General features: G+C 41.4%; 1 protein-coding gene across 3 annotated transcripts in view; it reads left to right on the forward strand.

Annotated features, from left to right (window-relative positions):
- sfswap (splicing factor SWAP) overlaps window positions 1–15,265 on the forward strand; it is a 50,111-nt gene extending 34,846 nt beyond the window's left edge. For 2 of the 3 annotated variants that reach the window (XM_083983082.1, XM_083983084.1), the window contains exons 15-19: window positions 1,545–1,972; window positions 3,273–3,404; window positions 3,840–3,980; window positions 6,703–6,775; window positions 14,509–15,265. In XM_083983082.1, coding sequence (XP_083839208.1) covers window positions 1,545–1,972; window positions 3,273–3,404; window positions 3,840–3,980; window positions 6,703–6,775; window positions 14,509–14,574 — 840 coding nt within the window. In that variant the 3' untranslated portion in view covers window positions 14,575–15,265. The remainder of the gene's footprint in view (window positions 1–1,544; window positions 1,973–3,272; window positions 3,405–3,839; window positions 3,981–6,702; window positions 6,776–14,508) is intronic. The other variant, XM_083983083.1, reaches the window with a different exon arrangement.
- The last annotated feature ends 3,427 nt before the right edge of the window (window positions 15,266–18,692 follow it).

An 18,692-nucleotide genomic window follows, 5' to 3' on the forward strand; every position in this document is an offset into this window, starting at 1 on the left:
CACTAGATTGCACGCAAGCAGAAAGGTGTAATAAATATTCTTCCTTTCTCAATTTCCCCGCTTGTTTTCAGATACTTGTCTTCTGTCATGAGCACTTTTTCTTGTTTCTTTCCCGCCTCTCACTTTTCTTTACCTCATTTGCCACCTTCTTTCATCGTCTTTCATCATCGTCCTTTCCCTCTGTATTTTCTTCCGGTCCTCCCCCTCTCTCTTTTATGCTCCGCCCTTTTTGTGCAGATTTCAGCAGATGGGTGAGAGTGGGAGTTATTGAATTGTAGAGATTTAAGTTAGAAGGGAGGACAGCTTACTTATTAAATTGACGTTATATTTCAGTTATAATTTATTTGAGGCTAGAGAATGACACACACACAACCACACATTTCCTTCCATGACCGCCACGTTTATCACTTATCATGTGGGCCATCTTCCCATTCATGTTAATGTTACAATATAGATGATGCCATTTGGTGTCTGCCTTTATCCAGACACACTTATAGAACCATGAACGCATATATATAATTTAAATGTGACATGGGTGGCCCCAGGAGCGATCTAAGGCAGAACCATGTAAGATAAATCCTGACCTTGGAAAATCCACCATCACATTTGATCTACTGATGGACCAAAGCCGTCTTTTCCATGTGAATCCAGCAGCAGACCAGTATGATGTGAGCAGACAGTCCCACACCGGGGTAATTAGAGCCACTTTGCAGCTGACAGTTGTAACTGGCCGCGTAGCCAGAGGGCCGCACCGTGGTGTGTAACCCATACCGTCTTTTAATCAGCTGAGTAAGGGAGGAATATAAGTGATCATTTCCCAAGAGAGCAAGGGACCTTGACTTCGCCCGTGACATCCTCTTACAATCCTCTGCCCCCTTTTGTAGTGGATGTGTGATTATTTATAATTTGAAAATCAATCTACTAATGTACATTTCTTTCAACATTTGTTACTTCTTTACTTTTCAGTTTTGTTCTGTTAAAAGTTCTGAATACAAAGTGTGGAAATATCTGGCAATCAATATTTATATTGGTCAAATATAGGATTAGAGTAAGCACCTAAATGAATGCATCATCAGTTACTATCAGGCAAATAGAAGGTATATTGACAACTTCAACATACTGTACAAAGCTTTTCTTTTTTTCTACCTTTATTTTCTATCCCTCTATTGTTATGCAAGTTGCATTAATCTCTAACATTGACAGGAGGGCCACTGAGGTGTTGCATAAATAAATCCCTAATGTCTATATACCATACAGTCAACCTTGTGCATCACCGCATCTCCCTAAGTGAACAGGACCCTGTATTGATTTTCCCCAGATGTACAGAGTTAGTAAGCATCTGGGATTTTTTTTTTTTTTTTTTTTGCAAAGTTCATAAATTCAGAGCACAGCTGACTGTTTAATTCAGTCAGTATATTATTTCGCCTCTTTTTATCTTTAAACCAATTAAAAAATGAAGGCCTAGAGTCCTAGTGTGTCCTTTAAACTAGTGCATTCGCTGATGCCTTTGCTCTGTGTCTTCTTTGATCTGTCTTCGTCTCTAGATGCAGGAAGCCCTCTCTGTCCTGTCTGACCTTGCGCCCTCTCAAGTGTCCTCTGCACAACCTGTGTATCCCCAGGACCAAAGGCCGTCCACGGAGAACCAAGGAACGTTTCGCAGCAGGGAGACCCCGTCCTCTTCGTCCTCCCACAGTACCTCCAGAGGAGCGGACAGGGACAGGGACAAAGACAGAGATCGAGACAGAGAGAGAGACAGGGACCGAGACAGAGACAGAGACAGAGATAGAGATAGAGACAGAGACCGGGAAAGAGATAGAGATAGAGATAGAGACAGGGACAGAGATAGAGACAGAGACAGGAACAAAGGGAGGGATAAAGAGAAAAAGAAGAAAAAACACAAGAGGAGGTCAAGGTCAAGGTCAAAGAGCAGACACTCCCTTCCCAGTGCCTACAGGAGAACCCGCCGGTCCCGGTTAGTTTTTGTTATTGCGTTTTTTATTTATTGTTTATTTTGTTCTGCCCTAAGCAGAAAAAAATCCTTTGTGGAAAAGTAAGAATATGAACTTAGGAGGAGGATGTTACAATATTGTATAACCAACCCTTATCCTTAATGTTCTCCTGTTTTGCATAGGTTGGACAGGTGTGCATCAAAAAACTAATTTCTGTGGGGAATTTAACCCTTTAACTATTATTGACTCACAGACAGTGTTGCTATATATACCTAGCAGTGGTTGTTGTGCTCTAAAGTATAAATCCATTACCTATAGAAACGATAAGCAATATTAATTTCTTACCTCAGGAAGCCTGTCAGTAATTAGCATTACTGCTGTTAATGATATGAGACAATTTTTAGTCAACCTTTGTTTTATGTCCCACCTCATACAAACCTTTAGTGCATAGCACACTGCAATAATACTGCCAGAAAATAAATGCATCCTTCAGTCTCTTCACTTGTGTCTCGATTTGCATTGTTGCATTGTACTTCCAATCCTTCCTCACTTGAAATAGGAAAAGAAAGTGAGAGGAAGAATTAATGCAAGAGACATCGGAGATATTGAGAAAGAACAGGGACAAAGGGAGGAATAAAAGAAAAACATTTGAGAAAGAACATTTGAAGGAAGGATTAAAACCAAGGTTAAGGGTTGAGTGGAGGTGATCAGAGGTAGAGATTGTGTTGCTTTGTTTGTGCCGCTTGTCTGACGGCAGGTTAAAGCAAACAATCTTGACCAGCCAGCTTTGTTTTGCTGGCCCGGCTCAGACCTGACATTACCTCGGCTGGCTGGCCTTTTCTGTCTGGTTTTGTTTTTTAGGAAAGTGGTCTAATTTCCTTCTCTAACCCCTCGCTATTCCACGTTTGTAAATGAAGAGCATGCTCTGCATATGAACTAGTGGGGAAAAATGAATTAAGTTGTGCCCTTTATGGAAAGAAATCTGAGAAGTGCATTCATCTTGTACATTATCCTTTAATATTTAATACTGTTTTCTTTTCAGGCTTGTTTAGAAAAACACCATTTGCATATTGAGAGTCCATGTGATAGAATGTTTATTAAAGTAATTCACAGAATTATGATTCATGTTTTATTTGTCCTGTGGCCTAGTTGCTGTACTTAGTTTACATTGAGGTAGTTAAAGAGAGACTGTGTCACTTTCAGCTCTTCAGATAGTCTATTGGAACATTATTCAAACCTTATTGGCCCCAACTCTCTTTTGTCTTTCATATTTTAATGGTTTCCTTCCATCTCACGCTTGCTTTGCTCTACTTGTCTTGCCAGATCCCGTTCACACTCCCCGGGGAGACGGGACAGGAGGGGCAACTCATCAGAGAGGAGACGTGACGAAAGGGAGCGGGAGCGCTATCATCCAAGCAGCAGCTCCAGCCTGCCCAAGGGCCATTCGAGATCCAGGTAAACCAAACAGCGGGTGTCATCAGAGCAGTCTGTGGAGAGAGCGGTTGCCCTGGGACTTGATACAGCTCTGTTTATTTTAACACTGAAAATATTGATTGTTACAGCGGTCAGAGCACAGAGGGCCACTTACAGTGCCACAGTTCACTGCTGAGTCTGAAATGTGTGATTTTTTATTATGTTGCAGCTAAAATAATGGGAAATCGTATACTGTGGGAGATAAATAATGCATTGTGTCTATCAACTATATATCGAGCGATATTTTGAACCCCAAATGACCACTGAGGGAAGTTGCAATGGATACCTTCCACTTGCATGACTTTAAATGAGGCTAAAAACACCAGAGTACTCCAGCCCCCCCCCCATATTTTGGTTATTTATACCGTCTGAATCAGAAATGCAGCAGCTCTTCCCCTCTCGCTTTTTGTCCCCCAGGACCCCTCCTGAGAAAAGGAGGAGCTCCTTGTCATCCTCAGGACAGATGCAAACTGTGGGTTCCTCCCTCTCACCGTATTCCTCCCCCGGCAGAGTTTTGTCCCCATCAGGTAGCCCCGCCTCCAGCCTCGCCCTCTCCAGGTAACTACTGAAAGTCTCCTTCCTCCCTTAAGAAACAACAGGTTGTTGGAAGAGCTTGGATGTAGAGCTAACAAATTAAATATATACAATTTCAACTTCCTTTTGAATCTAATTTAGACCACTGCATCGTGAATAAACAGGGATCACAAATACACAAAGTGTCTTAAGAGTTCAGTACATCAGCAGATGTACTGCTGTTATAGCAACCTGTCAAAACCGTGCCGATTCACACAAAGGCCGAGTCGGAAATCATAGCAAATAAATTCCCTCTCTTTGTAGGCTTTTGGCAAACACCAACTCTCACTCAAAACATGTTTCTCCTGTGATTTTGTCATTTAGTGGAAAGAATCATTAACCCTGCCCCGAATGGCAATCATCCAATCATAGCTTAGCAACCATAACTAGGTGCCCACGGCCTGAAAGGCTGTGGATATCTCCACATGTTCTTCATAAGTATTCATGAGGCCGAGAGCAATTTCAGGAAGTCTAGTGGGGGGGAGGCTACTACATCGGAGTGCTGGGTAACAAAGCAGCTCTGTCTCGCTCTGTGTTTGATTTGGGGAAGTTTACACTTCAGTAACCCCAGCCAAACTTGTTACCATTCACCACAACACATTAAGCCTAATTGAAACAGACTGTTTTGACAATTTGAACAATAAGGTGTAAATCCAACCTCAGTCTAACCCTTTCCCAAGTCCAAGCTAAGCAGCTTCAGGCTTTTAGCATGACATTTATTATATGGCCATCATATTTAAGACCCTTTTAAAGGATATTCCTTTTAAAACAAGTGGCTGGACTATTAAATCCAGCAAGAGAGCCAGTACTGTTGAATTTTTAATCCAAATATGCCATCCTTATAAATCACCGTATCGTCCAAAAGATGTGAAAACAACTGTAAAGGCAGCTTTGTGAATAGGAAAATGAGTGCAAACAAATAAGTAAACAAACAAACAAAGAAAGCTTGGGTCTTGGAAAATACTTAAAACAATAAATCTAAATGGCCAGTGATATAAATGGCTCAGAGCCAACTTAAAGGTCTTAAGGCACAAAGACATTTGTGGCAAGGGACCTAATCTCTTCCAATGTCCGGGGCTTATTGTTGTGCTGTTTAAAATATGTCCAACAAACAAACAATTAAAGCTGCATTTTTTCTAGTCTAATGGCACATTTTTAAGAAAAGAACTTTATTATGCTTCACGCTGGCACTGGTGAGGTATTGTGTTTTCACTGCGTCCGTCTCTTTCTGCATGAGTGCAAATGTTGAACTCACGAATGAGCTGAATGGATTCTGGTGGTGAAATGTGAAGGTGTGTGTTTTCCTGTGTCTTGTTCACAAAGTTTGTCAAACCGAAGACACGTGATGACGGGACATTTAATACTGAATCAGTGCAAGGGATGCAAGTTATATACGTAGAGTTGTCTGATTGGTCTAATCCTAAAATATCGCTGGTTTTGTCTTTGAAGATACTTCCTCTGCAGGTCAAGATTAGTTCTCTATTCACCACCACTCTGCATGCGCTTATGATTAAATTTCACTTGTCTATGTAAATATAAAGTGTATTTCCATTTACATATATCTATGTAAATATAAATGGCCTATGTATATCCAGAACACCTTGAGGGAGTTTCATATTATCTGGTCAAACGTCCACATGGGCTCGAGAATGAAGTGATTAGAATTTTGTGGTCAGGGGTCAATATTATCTCACTTAAATGTTTTTGGCCATAACTCGAAAATTGATATGCTAATCATGACAACATTTCACACAGGTCTAATGGGATAAAGTAGAGCGTCAGAGGTCAACTTAAATTTGAGATCACGATGTTCCCTAAATGCTGATGTTTTATGACCATTATTCAAAACTAAGGAACAAAGAAGCAGAAAAAACATATTTTATGCCACTTGATTGGTTGGAGACGCAACTGTCAGGTCTTGTCTCTTCAGAGAGCTGCGACTATTAGAGCTGCCACAAAAGAAGTATCATTCCTGGGGAAAAATTAATTTTGTTATCAAAAGTTCTTCAACGGTGATAGAGGAAGTGTGAATAGATGGAGCTGGTTTGTGTCAAGTGTAGTTGTTTGTTGGGTTTGGGATTTTGCTGTTTACCTCCCACTAGGGACGGAGCTAAAGCAGCATACCATAATAATCCCAAGGTATATACGTAAAGAGGTGTAATTCCCAAGATTGACTGTCATGCACAAGCACACACATTTCCTCCCCCTGTGGACTGAAGCCTTAAAACTTTGGAACATCAGCCGCATACTTTTCTGTTTTATGGAGTTTCTTGTCACCTGTTGTGTTCAATCAACTTGACACACACAACTTTTTTCTATTTTAAAAAATCCCTTGATAAATAAGAAATGTGAGACAGCGGAGAGATTAAAAGCTTTGGACAGAGTCATGGATTTCAATTTGAGGCCTACGATTTTGGCACTTGTGATGTTTGCCTGCGTGATTACGCACTCGGTCGGGTTTGATAACGTTGACGAAGCAGTTTTGGTTCAGTTTGGATATTTTACATTTTTACAGGTCACGTTTGTCTCGTTTGTCTCTGACGTCTCCCCCTCCCCTCCTCTGCTCTGCGCTGACTCTCGATGCCTCTCCAACTTTGAACATTTCAGAAGATATCATGAATATTGTATATGCTCTCCTGTTAACATGATTGGTTTTCTGCCTCCCTCACTTTCTTTGTTTGCCCTCTCTCTCTTTCTCTCTCCACAGGGGTGGTTCTCAGGAGAAAGACAAGGCTGTGTCCTCATCCATAGTATCCTCTGTTCAGTCCAAAATAACTCAGGTATTGTTCTTTGCTTTTATCCCAGATACGTCCCCTGCTGAACTTTAGAGCTCACCCAGGACAGGCACTGAGTGTTGTTCTGTTTCCACCATGCAAATGGGAGGGACAGAAAGTACTGTTCATTTTCACACACAAAAATACAGCCTAGTTAAAAATACATGGCACTTAGAATCTAGTGCATGTATGCGTTGTAGAAACATGGACTAGATAAAGCAGAATATTTAGGACGAATAAAATTTGAATCTATCAGTAAATCTTAACTTCATATGTACCGTAGTTACAGTATGAGTCTCTACATAGTTTTATCTGTTACCTGGTGGTTACTTAAGGGGTTTGTGTGTGTATGAAGTATAATCTAATTTATAACACCTGCAGAACTACAACCTCAGTGAGTCTCAGCTTGACTGTTTATTATTGTACTGGGAATTGATGACAAAATGATCTCAACTCAATGTCCTCTAACTTGTTTTGAAGCTGTCGAGTGTATCACACAGTGTCATCAGCGCCAGGATTTCAATTTGGTGTGTTAACATGTTACTATAGCAACACAGGAATCTGGGGGAAAGCCTGGGTAAAGCCACTAAAAACCAATTCCCTTACCTCTAGGTGATGTATTTATTCACAGCTCTCATAAACACACAAACACACACACACACACAGGAACTCAGTAACTTCTGCCTCAATTCAAGTCAGGAAGTGCTTGTTGAGTTTATATTGCTCCATCAAATAACCTTTAGGTAAGGTGGTGCTGTGTTGAAAAGCATTATTTTATTTATTTAAATGTGCTTCTGGTGTTTTGCCCTGCTACTATGTGATATCAATACCATTTTAGCCAAATGGTGCTATTGTGGCTCACAAAAGTTTGCATGCTGACAAACTCACTCTGGCTGAAATTGCACTTTCGGCCCCTGTACTCTTTCTGGGAGCCGAGCCAATAATTGTGGAGGCGATAGCTAAATATTGTTGATGCCAGTTTGGCGGCAGGCGAAAGTAGAGGTCGTGGCACGCCTGCCCCTGACAACACAAAATATCTCTTGCGATTTCACCTCTCTTCTGAGCTCTTGTGCCGCCCTGATACTGTTTCTTGTCTCGCTCCTGTAAATTCAGACAAGATGAGGAGTTTCCACTCTCCGTGAGGTCAGTTTTAATTAGATGTTTTGCTAAACATTATAGCCCATTAAGACAGCTTCTTGTTTTTTGTTACCAAAGTTATAACTCAAGTGTGAAAGTTTCTGTATTTTTGAATGTCAATGTAGCCTCCTCAGCTGCAGTCTGTCTACACTTTTTTTTTTCTATCTGAGTTGAAAACATCAGTAATCCCTATTTGCATTGTAACAGTGCATCACATGTAAAAGGTTACCACAGAATTCCCCCCCCCTCTGCTGTACAGAGTTTCACAGCCAGTTTCAGCTCATTGTTCAGCCGGCGGCCCAGTAACGTCACAGTGTTGGCTCCCTCTCATTGCTTTAATATTCATTTCATAGAAGGCAAAAACATCTGTAGAAACACTATCTGCTTGTTACCAAAAGGCAGACAGATATATAATGAACATAGTGGAGCATTTAGCAGTTAAAGAGTTCCCCCAGGAGTCGGTGGAAACCAAAATTAGAGCTAAAAGAGATGGAACATCTAAAAAAAAACAACTGTCATAATATTATCTTTAAAAAAGTGATGCAGTCAGTTTTGTGTTTCTGCTGCCTCTAAGGTGGCCACGAAAGCAGAGTTGCTGCAGGTTTAACACGGTATGTGGTGATATGATTTAGACTGGATGCCTGCCACTGTCGCCATGGGCTTAAAGACGGGATAGACACTTCCATCCGTAAAATCATATACTCTAGGCTCTGTATGCAGCCACTTCCTGACAGTTGTCTTTACCAACTGTCAGAGTGACAGTGGTGTAGTCTTGTTTGAGTTGCACTCATATTTAACGCTAAGTGAGTATAACACTTACATACTGTACAGTGTTATTTCTGACACAGTCAGACTTGGCACAGACGTGTGGCACAGATTTGACACAAAAAGACAATAATAAAATGACAGTTTGCTTGAAATGTCATTACAAAAACATGGGTGTTAAAGCTACAGTTGGCAACAGTTATTTAGTCATATTTGCTGGAACTGTCACTCATTCTGATAGTAGTACAAGAAATGGGTCATTTAAGAAAAAATCTCCTCTGTCTCCACCTACGGCCTGTAATTGTATTCGCAAAACTCGAGCGCTCCCCGAGTTGTTCCACCAGTTAGGTAGAGGGGGCGGGAGTAGCATCGCTATCAGCTTGTCAAACGCAATGGCAGAGCAGCCGAAAAATATATAACTGCCGATGCCACCGTGGACAACTGCCTACACAGCGAAAACACGTAAGAAGAAGACTGTTCTTGTTGCTAACTTCCAGACTGAGAGAGATGGGAGATGGTTTTGGAGTCTCCGGTTGCTATGGATACAGGATTCCTGCTCCCCATCTTGTGTGCGTGCGCATAGGTTTGGGGGAGGGACCTGAACATTGTATTGTTTTGAAATGTTCCCACCAAGTCCTGGAATTTCGTCGACTTAACCAACTGTAGCTTTAATATAGTGCAACAACAGCTGCTACTTAAAGGTCCAGTGTGTAATATAAGTGTATAATCGCTATAAAATAAAATACGTTTGGTTTTCGTAGCCTTATAATTCTTCTTTTGTATACTATACATATAGCAAGGGTCTTGCTTAGAGAGTGTTGCCATTTTGCACCGCCATGTTTGTGCGGAATGGAAAATCCAGCCAACCAGAGAGCACGTTTCAAGAGTTTCACGTTCATAAATAAACCATAAAATTATTTAATAGATAGGTAATAGAATCGGAATTCTAGATGTCACTGTTTTCCCCTCATTTTACACACTGGACCTTTTAATATGAGAGGAGTTTTTGGGTGATCACAGGGTTATGGAACCAGACTGCGGAGATATTATCCCACTCATCCACAGAGGCGTTAGTGAGATCAGCTGCTGAAGGTGGGCGACGAGGTCTCGCTCGCAGCCTGTGCTCCAAAATTCATATTAACAGCTGTTTAACAAGCTTTGAGGATGTGAACACCGGACTTCGTCAGACTTTTTCCTTAAAAAAAATTGGAAGTGATTCTTTCTTTGCTCTGAAGCATATGTGTTTCCACATACTTTGAGCTGCATAGAGTACTGTAATGGAATGACTCGTTTGTCTGTGACAGTTTAAATGCAGCTAAGTGGTGGGCTGTGTCTGTGTTTTGCTTTAGTGCCGAACACCGTGTTCCCCATTTGGCTGTTAAGAGCTCACAATAAAGCAAATGCTGTGTCTGAATAAACGGTGCGCGCTCATTAGTCTCCATGTAACCTCGCACACACCTCGCCAATAAACTCTGACCCCCGGTGCGCATTCCTCCTACACCGCCCTGTTGCCGTCGCACCATGCAATTTATCGCTGCTTTCAGAAATGCACCGCAGTCAAATGCACGCACACACATAAGATCTGGGAGACAAATAATGTGTCAAAGGCTGTAAACTAAACAGATGGAAGAAAAAAAAAGTGCAAAGGTAACAAGCTTTATGCTTGTCTTTAAATTTCTTCGTGTGAGTTTTGTGTCAACAGACTCTCACCTAAACGAGCAACAAAGGCTTTTAAATAGTGAAGTGAGCTGCAAGCTAGTGTTCACTTCAGTCAATCACTATTAAGACCAAAAACCACAGTGTTCAGTTGACTTTTTTTCCTTTTAATTACTTCTCTTAATCTAATCTGGCTCTTTCCTTCAGCAATATTGTGATATACTGCTCATTTACCTAATTTTGACTAGCTGTGGAAACACGGAGAAAACATCCCAGACAAACTTCAAAATCAATTACCCTCATTTGTCAAAAGCCCTAAATCAATTCTGAGATGAAAGACATTTGTAAATAGTTTGAGCTTCTCTGCATTTTCAGTCGAGCTCACCATTAATCTTTGATTAATAATTCTGAAATATCTGTAATTTCCTTTTAAGTGATGCAATATTTTGATGTATTGATTTGTATATGACTGGTAGGCAACTACAGTACATGCAACATATTAATTTACTGGCATACACACCTAGTGTGAAATTTAGCTTTCCTGTTTTTAGTTCGTAAATGACTCGTAAAACATGTAATGCAGCAACAGAGACTGGGAGTTAATAGGTGTCAATAGAGTGTGAATGAAGAGACGACACTAGCTCCTCTGTTCTGCTGTGATCCACCAAATTTGGATCGTGTGGTGTGTGTGTGTGTGTGTGTGTGTGTGGAGGGAGGGAGGGAGGGAGGGAGGGAGGGTTGGATCTCAGAATGAGTTTCCAGTGTTTACCATCTAGCTGCACCACACACACACACACAGCCACACAACTCGTGCAGCTTCTCTCTCATCAACGGAAACATCATATTTCTTTTCTCTTTCTCATTATCTCACAAACAAACAAACAAAAACGCGAGCCCCTCTCCTGCCTTCATCTCAACACGCTCAACATAAAGCAGCTCGTGAAGACGCGCCGTTCGCCCCGCTGCTGCAACACGCACAGATTCGCAACCACTAACTACTCATACCCAGACTGTGATGTTTTACAAACACGTCTTGAATAATTCAGCGCGTCCTTATCTTCCTAATGGTCTCTTCGTTCCTGATGGAGCGTGTTGCTATTTGCCTCATCCCGCCTCTCATTTTCCTAATGTTTGCCTTTATTTCTCTGTCTCCCCCTCCTCCTCCTCCTCCTCCTCCCCCCCTGCTCTATGTTTTATGCGGTTTATTGTGTTGGATTCATAATTTGTGCACCTTCAGAGTAGCTTTTAAACCTGCAGTGAGATTTATCAGGCAAGCGTGTGAATATGAGCTCAAGGTGTTGCACAGCTCGCTCAGGATGTTCCTACAGTGGAATTGTTTAACGTTGCAATCAGAAGAAAATCTGTGAAATTTCTCCCCTCGTGTGATGCAACTTACTTTCAAACTGGTTTTGGATTTTACAACTCCTGTAACTTTAGCCGGACTAAGACACCTTAACTCCTCAGTAAGTCTTAGAAGCGGGGTATAAACCGCACAAATTACATATGAAGGATAATTATGCTTTCTTATTTGGCCATCACTGGTGTCTGGATCTCCATAAGACCTTTATTTATTACTGAATCCAAGTTTTTCCCACAACACAGAGCTACGTTTTTTTGTGGAAGGATGTGTCTCTCCCACGGGATAACGTGTAACTAACTAACTAACTAATGTTTTGTGAGTGAGAAGAGCAACACAAGACAGACAGAGAACACCCACAGCCATTTCTAAGAAAATTAAAGCCCAAAGAAAATGAACCGGCAACGATTAAAAAAAAAAAAAGCAGCAACTAGGATTCAAAGAGTTATATCCTCACATTATAATTGCAAACTTTAAAATCATATTGCTCAAGGTTTCAGGTTGATTTAACGCCAGCTGTGATAAGTGGTGGTAATGGCAAGTGTGGTTTAATGCTGGCTGCAGCCAAAGCTGTTTGAGCTGCTACTTTGTCAAAAACACACCAGTGGAGTAACCGGTTTATCTGTCGTCAGTTGCAGCCAAACAAATTCCATTGTTTTATAGCAGATATCATTCAATAATTTTTTCCCATCACACTGCGAGCAATCACAATCTGATTTCATGCTGCAACTCTTCATCTAACAGCTCACTGTGGCTGGGTCTTCTTGTTCCATTACTCCCTGAATTAATTAAAGCCGTTGCACTGACAAAAAAAAATGGCCAAAATGACCATTGACGTTGTTGTCGTCAATACCGTTTTGAGCGGCTGCTGTTTGCTCCAACTGCCGTGACAGCTACGTGTGACTTTCACAATAAAAGCCACCTCTGTGTTATGCCAGGTGAATAGCCCAGAATAGAAACCAGGAGCAGTAGGAAATCCAATCCAATCCTTCACTGACGAGGAAGACTGTGACCAGAAACATATTCACACTCGCATATTTTGCTTTTCTAAATCTTAAAGATTTAACTTTTTAAGAATGGCTTTTTCATTTGATCTCTTCATTGACACCATTGCACCCTGCAGTGACCACGTTTATATAAAATATTGTATATAACAAGGTTAGTTGCAGAGAAGAATCAGCTTCTGTTCCCACAGGCCTTTCAGATCCAGCGCTCAGTGAGGCTGGTTCATTTCTAAGACAGGGTCAGTAATCTGGGTGTTCCTTTGAATTAATGATATAATAAGTAAACATTCCAATTACTGAACCCCCGCAGCTGAAATATGGCACAGCGGTGTGGAGTGTGTTGTTTCTCAGTCAGCTGTGGGTTTGAAAATTAAACTGTTTTCAGATCTAATTTTTTATTTATTTCCTACAGTATGTTATAAAGAATATTTAGGCTATCATGCTATATATTTCTTTTACTATAATTGCTCATCCTCGTTCAGTATTATTCTGTAACCATAGTTGCCAACCCCATGTGGCAGCTGTATTGCAGCATGTAGTGATCTATTAATGTGATCTTTTTTTTTTAGTATTTTTGTCTGAGATACTTTCTATTCAATTGATGATAATTTGGATCATGTTTTGTCATATTTTGTGGTCTTTTTCTTTCTGTTTTTCTTTCTTTTCTTTTTTTTTTTTTGAATGCGTTTACTCAGATACACCAGGGTTTAGAGAGACACGGTGTTTTGAATGATTTGATATGACAGCTCCCTCCCTCTGTGATTACAGCTATTAATTTGTCTCATCTGTCAGGAGAGCTCAGAGGTGGATATTTGTCCACGCATGTGTGTGAATCACTCTTGCGATGCAAATGAACGCTTCCTGTTCTGCAATGCAAGCATTTGCCCCCTGATCAGCAAAAATGTACATTTCCACCTGAAGAAGGAGGAAAGGAGGGAGAAAGCTCAGACATTGCATTTCAGAAGCTCCTCCACTCCACTCTGCTGCTCCCTTCAAATGACAGTTTGTCCTATCAGTGAGGTATTTACACATGGTAATACATTTTATTTTGGCCACCGAACAGGTCAACTGCCAAAACTAAAGATCAGTTGTACAAGAATTTTGGAGAAGAGGTCTTTTGAGTCTTTTGTCTTTGTGTACATCATGTTTAAAGGCGTATTCAGGAATTCATGGTGTTGCCGTTGTAACTATACAGATCACAAGAAAGCAAAACAGCTAAAAACAAAAAGAGCTAATAGTAGAAGCTGAATACAACATAGGAATTGATTCCCAGTGGGAGCAGCTTTATTAACAGCTCTTTGACAAAAAAGAGAATAGTAAAGTATTACCAGATCAATTTGTCAATTATTTCAAAATGAGATCAAAGCTCACTGCTTTTTCAAGAATTTCTATGCGCTGTTGCTCTTCAGCGCAATCGTTGATTGTGGATAAACTGAACTCTTACGTAGAAGTTCTCTATTATTGTTGGACAAGAATCAATAGATGGGTTTAAGCTGAAACCAAAACAGAGAACCATCTTGAGTTGAGAGCAGGATTTTGAGCCATCGCTGGCTCCAACAACACACGCGATCTGATGTAAATATCCCTCAGGCCCTCATCACGCTGGCAGCCGCTGTTATTCTCCAGTCGGTGGTATTATTATAGCCTCAGGTGTATACCAGTGTTGTCGGCTCTTATGCCCACGTTCCCTGCACCCGTGATGCATGAATCTGAGTGTGCTTCATTATGCTTGTAAGTTTATTTTCAATTACTCATCGACAGGCATGGCACACGGAGATGCGTCTTACATTTAACGCATTTGTCTCATCTGTTTTTTTCAGGATCTGATGGCCAAAGTGCGAGCCATGCTTGCCACCTCCAAGACCTTCCAGCCTCCCAGTTCCTAAAGAGATGACAAGGCTTCTGCTCGTCGCCACAACAACCTCGGCCTATCAGCGAGCGGCATTCTCCGATTTCCTGGAGATTTATCTGATCTGGATCCGTTTCCCTGCGTTTTCCCCCCTCCCGATTTATTGTATCATCTTGATTTGAGCATCAGCATGTTCAATTTTGTCACATCGTGTCATCTGCGGGATTGTAAGCGTGAAGTGAAGGTGCTCATCATGCCGAAATATCTGGTCTTGCACCGTACCTGAGAAAACAGTTCATCAGCTGGGAGATCACGTCGGCAGTCGGCATATTTTGGTGAGGGGAGCTAAAAATGTGGAAATAACCCGTGTTATTTTGCATCGTATTTTAAGACAACCTACTTTTTTTCTCCCACGTGTTGACAGTCGTTCTTTGCAGTGTTATCAGAAGCTGCAGGAGGTCTGTATTCTCTCCTTCTATGAAGGGTTGTGTTGTTTGGATAATTTCATTTTCTCTCCCTCTTAACTACCATTCTCCGCTGTTGTTCCCCCTTTTATTTCCCTCCCCCAGCTTTTCTTCCTCACCCATCTACCTGAGAAGCTGTTCTGATTTTTTACTCTGTCCCTAAGCTCTAGTGCGTGGCCTTCTATTTCTGTTCCTGGTTTGTACTGTAAGGAATTTAATGCAGAACTACTTTCTAATCCAAACTGTCAATAAAGTTTCAATTATGATTTAGCTGTGTCTTTATGGCAGTTCTCTTGATTTTCATTCTCACCTTTGTGGACTCCTTTGTGTCACACTGGAGTTCAAATATCAGCGACAGGTTCAATCTGCCCTCCAGGGCGTCTCTTCACTGTCCTTCATTTAGGATGCACTGATGATGGAAGAAATTACATTTACTGCCCCAAACCTTCACCTTCATTTACTGTGCAAAGTTTAGTGTCGAGGCAACAGTGTCGACTAACACGACAGACTTAACAGTTGATCAGCTGATATCCTCCAGGTGTCTGCTGCTGCCACTAAAATGGCACCTGTGACCCAGTGCACATTAAACTCAGTGTGCATGAATTGCTAGTTTCCTGCTTGATGACCTCAGGCAGAGTACAAGCTCATAAGAGATTAAATGTTGAGAAAGATAACCCTTTTAAGGTCATACAGAACCTCAAAGTAATCAATAAAGTGCCCAAATCCATTCTGAAACAGGCAAATGGAGAAAAGACACTAAAAGGCGAGATGCGGTCCTCTCCCCTTTATTCTCATTTAAAGTTTTGCCACAGCATCCTGAACATACTGATGTGCTGTTTTTGAGCTTTTGCAGCACTGCTGAGATAAAAATCAATCCATCTATTTTTATTTTACCAACTTAAGACCCTGTTCAGGATCTAAAGGTACGTCGGGTCTTGGTTAGAGATTGGTGTCACCTCTCTGAGGGTTCAGTGTATTTACTGGGCTTCCAGACATTGTTAACCGCGAGACTCCGTAGTTCGTTGAGTGCATTTTTGTTTCACACAAATTGAATGTGTGCAGGAAAAGGCAAACTGCAAGTTACAGCATCAGATTTTCTTTCAGCAGAAGCCCACAATAATGTTTGTCAAAGTGACAAAGTTTTTAAGAGATTGTGATCAAGCCACACATTTTGTACGCAGAGGAGGTTGTAGACTGTTTGAATAGTCAATAAACCATCAGGGTTAAACAGAATACCAATGTTCGTTTCCTATCTCCAACATTAATTTGTTTTCTCTCGGCCTGTGATTGCTCCCTATAACTTAAACCAAGTGCTTATTGTAGCCATGATGTCACATCCCCCTAACCTTGATCAAATAACGATAACGCTAATTCTAATCCATTCAAATGTCTAATTGAAACCAAACCCTATTTCAGAAAGCAATTTCGGGGTGCTGACTATCACCACTGTGCAATAGTAGTGTAAAATCAGGAAAGACTTGGAAACACACTAGGTTTTGATTGTTCATGACTAAATACCTCTTTTTCACCTAAAAGAACCTGGTGCTAGTGCCAGTACTTAGCTGGTTCAACACACATCTCCAAAGAACCAGTTTGCTTTTCCACTGGCAAGGACGGAGCCGAGTTAGAGCCATGTTCTCCATGTAGGGGCTGCTCCCGTCTTTGCAAGCCTACTATAGAGTTCTCAACAGGCCTGAAAATTAAAACTTGGTCTAACCCAGAGGATTTGAAGCCCAAGCCCAGCGTGGCCCGTCTATTATTTCTTGGCCCAAACCCAGCAAAAGAAATAAGGAAAAAAAGGAAGCCGTCTTCATTGTAATGGCAGCGAACGGTGACTTCATTTTGACGGCAAGACATTTTGGTACTGGTGCTAAGTCAGGTTTCTGGCTCCGAACTAGCACTGGAACCAGCTCAATGGAAAAGGGGTAAGAGACTTCTCATTCTGAATTATTGAATTTGCTGATGACATGATCACATTTAGTCCCGAATCACTTGGACTGACTGCAGAACAAAGAGAAAAAGGCAATCCCCTTGCTTGACGGCAACCTCCTCCTCTGTGTCTGTGAACCTAAAAACTCCACAGAAGGGAGCTGAGAACACAAGAGGTCTGGGGTTTTGTTGCAACCCAGCTCAATAGAAATTAACAAAAAGTCAAATATAGAACTGGAGCCACAGGGTCCTAACAGAGCACAATTATTGTCTCCACCAGAGTCAGGTGAGGAGCTGAGGCACACTGAGGAGCTTTGAACTGGAATTAGAAATGGTATATAAGGCTTGCCAACTCTTCAACCTAACAAAATCAATGCACTTCTTGCCTCACCACCTTTTATAAACCATCAAAAGCACATCCTAACTGCCCTCTGCAGACCAGTAGGACTGCAGAGGGTAGTTCTAACCTCCCCACGTCCCAGCAATAGTCAATTTCTCCACTCCAACATCAGGAGAATTGTACAAAAACATTAGGACCCACACTACCGAAGTAAAGCGCTGCTTCAAGCCTCGGGCCATGAGGATGCTGAATATTCCCTCCCTCCTGACAAACACAAACAGCTGACACAGGCACAGTTAGCAGCTGATGTTCTGTTTTTCTTCTGCATTATCTCCGAACAACTCCCAATATCTTTGTTCTGTCCTCTCACAGATGTGCAACCGTTTAAAAACCACACCCTGCCAGCTGCTTCGATGTGTCTTCAATGTATATGACAAAGGGGCTACAACCAAAAAAATCCAGACCTTTATCAGCTGCCGCTTTCACTTTATCACAAGTAGAGCCATCAAAACATGTTGTCTGACAACTCAGCCACTTAAAATGTTTAACTTTTGAATTCTGGTCCCATTACAGCACTCAGAGTGGCAAAAAAAATCAGTCTGTAGTCATCCTGATTTTAGTGTTGTCCAAACAGTGCTAGACAGAGTGGAAAATTGGGCTGGATTGGTTTCTGTTAAATCTGCTCAAGTCTATTGAAAAGGCCAAAACTACTTTGTCTCCAGTGGCAACTAGCGAGGGACATGACAACACCAACACCAGAGAAATATAATGAGTCGAGGAGTTGTCTGAGAGGTGTAGATGCAACTCAGTGTTAGATGAAGTCTTGCATTAGATTGCAAATAACACACTTGAAAAATGTTTGATTGAAGTGAGGAATGAACAAGAAACATTTTGTGCTTTTATTTCATCAATCACCAGAATTCACTCTGTTATTCTTGTGTTTTAATAATTCACATCAACCAGTTATTCAGATACTTTAGTCAAATTGCATATATAACCATCACTCCACCGTGACTCATAACAGCCTATGCGGATTTCATATGGGATGAAGTTTGGGTGGTTAGAGAAAGTTTCTATCTGGGATAGAAAAGCAGGTGTTGGCTTCTTGCCGCAGGAAAGTACAGACAGTCCTCCGCCCCCGCTGATAGTGCAGCATGTCGTGTTTGCACAATCACCAAACTTGCGATTATTACCGCAATCACCAACCTTCTATTCATCGACTGTGTGGATGGAGATGGTGTGGTCGACCTCGTAGACTTCGTTTTCTGTTTGATTGGCAGACAATCAGTAGGCTACACCTGTGTGTTTCAGGTAGGCCTACAAACCCCTATCTTAAAATAACTTTGCGTTTCTCTGATGATGTATCTTGAGTTGTGGGTGTATGACAGTCCAGTTGTTGTACAGTTGGTGTAAAAATTTGGA

This window comes from Trachurus trachurus (genome assembly GCF_905171665.1).
Source record: "Trachurus trachurus genome assembly, chromosome: 12".
In the NCBI taxonomy this organism is placed as follows: domain Eukaryota; kingdom Metazoa; phylum Chordata; class Actinopteri; order Carangiformes; family Carangidae; genus Trachurus; species Trachurus trachurus.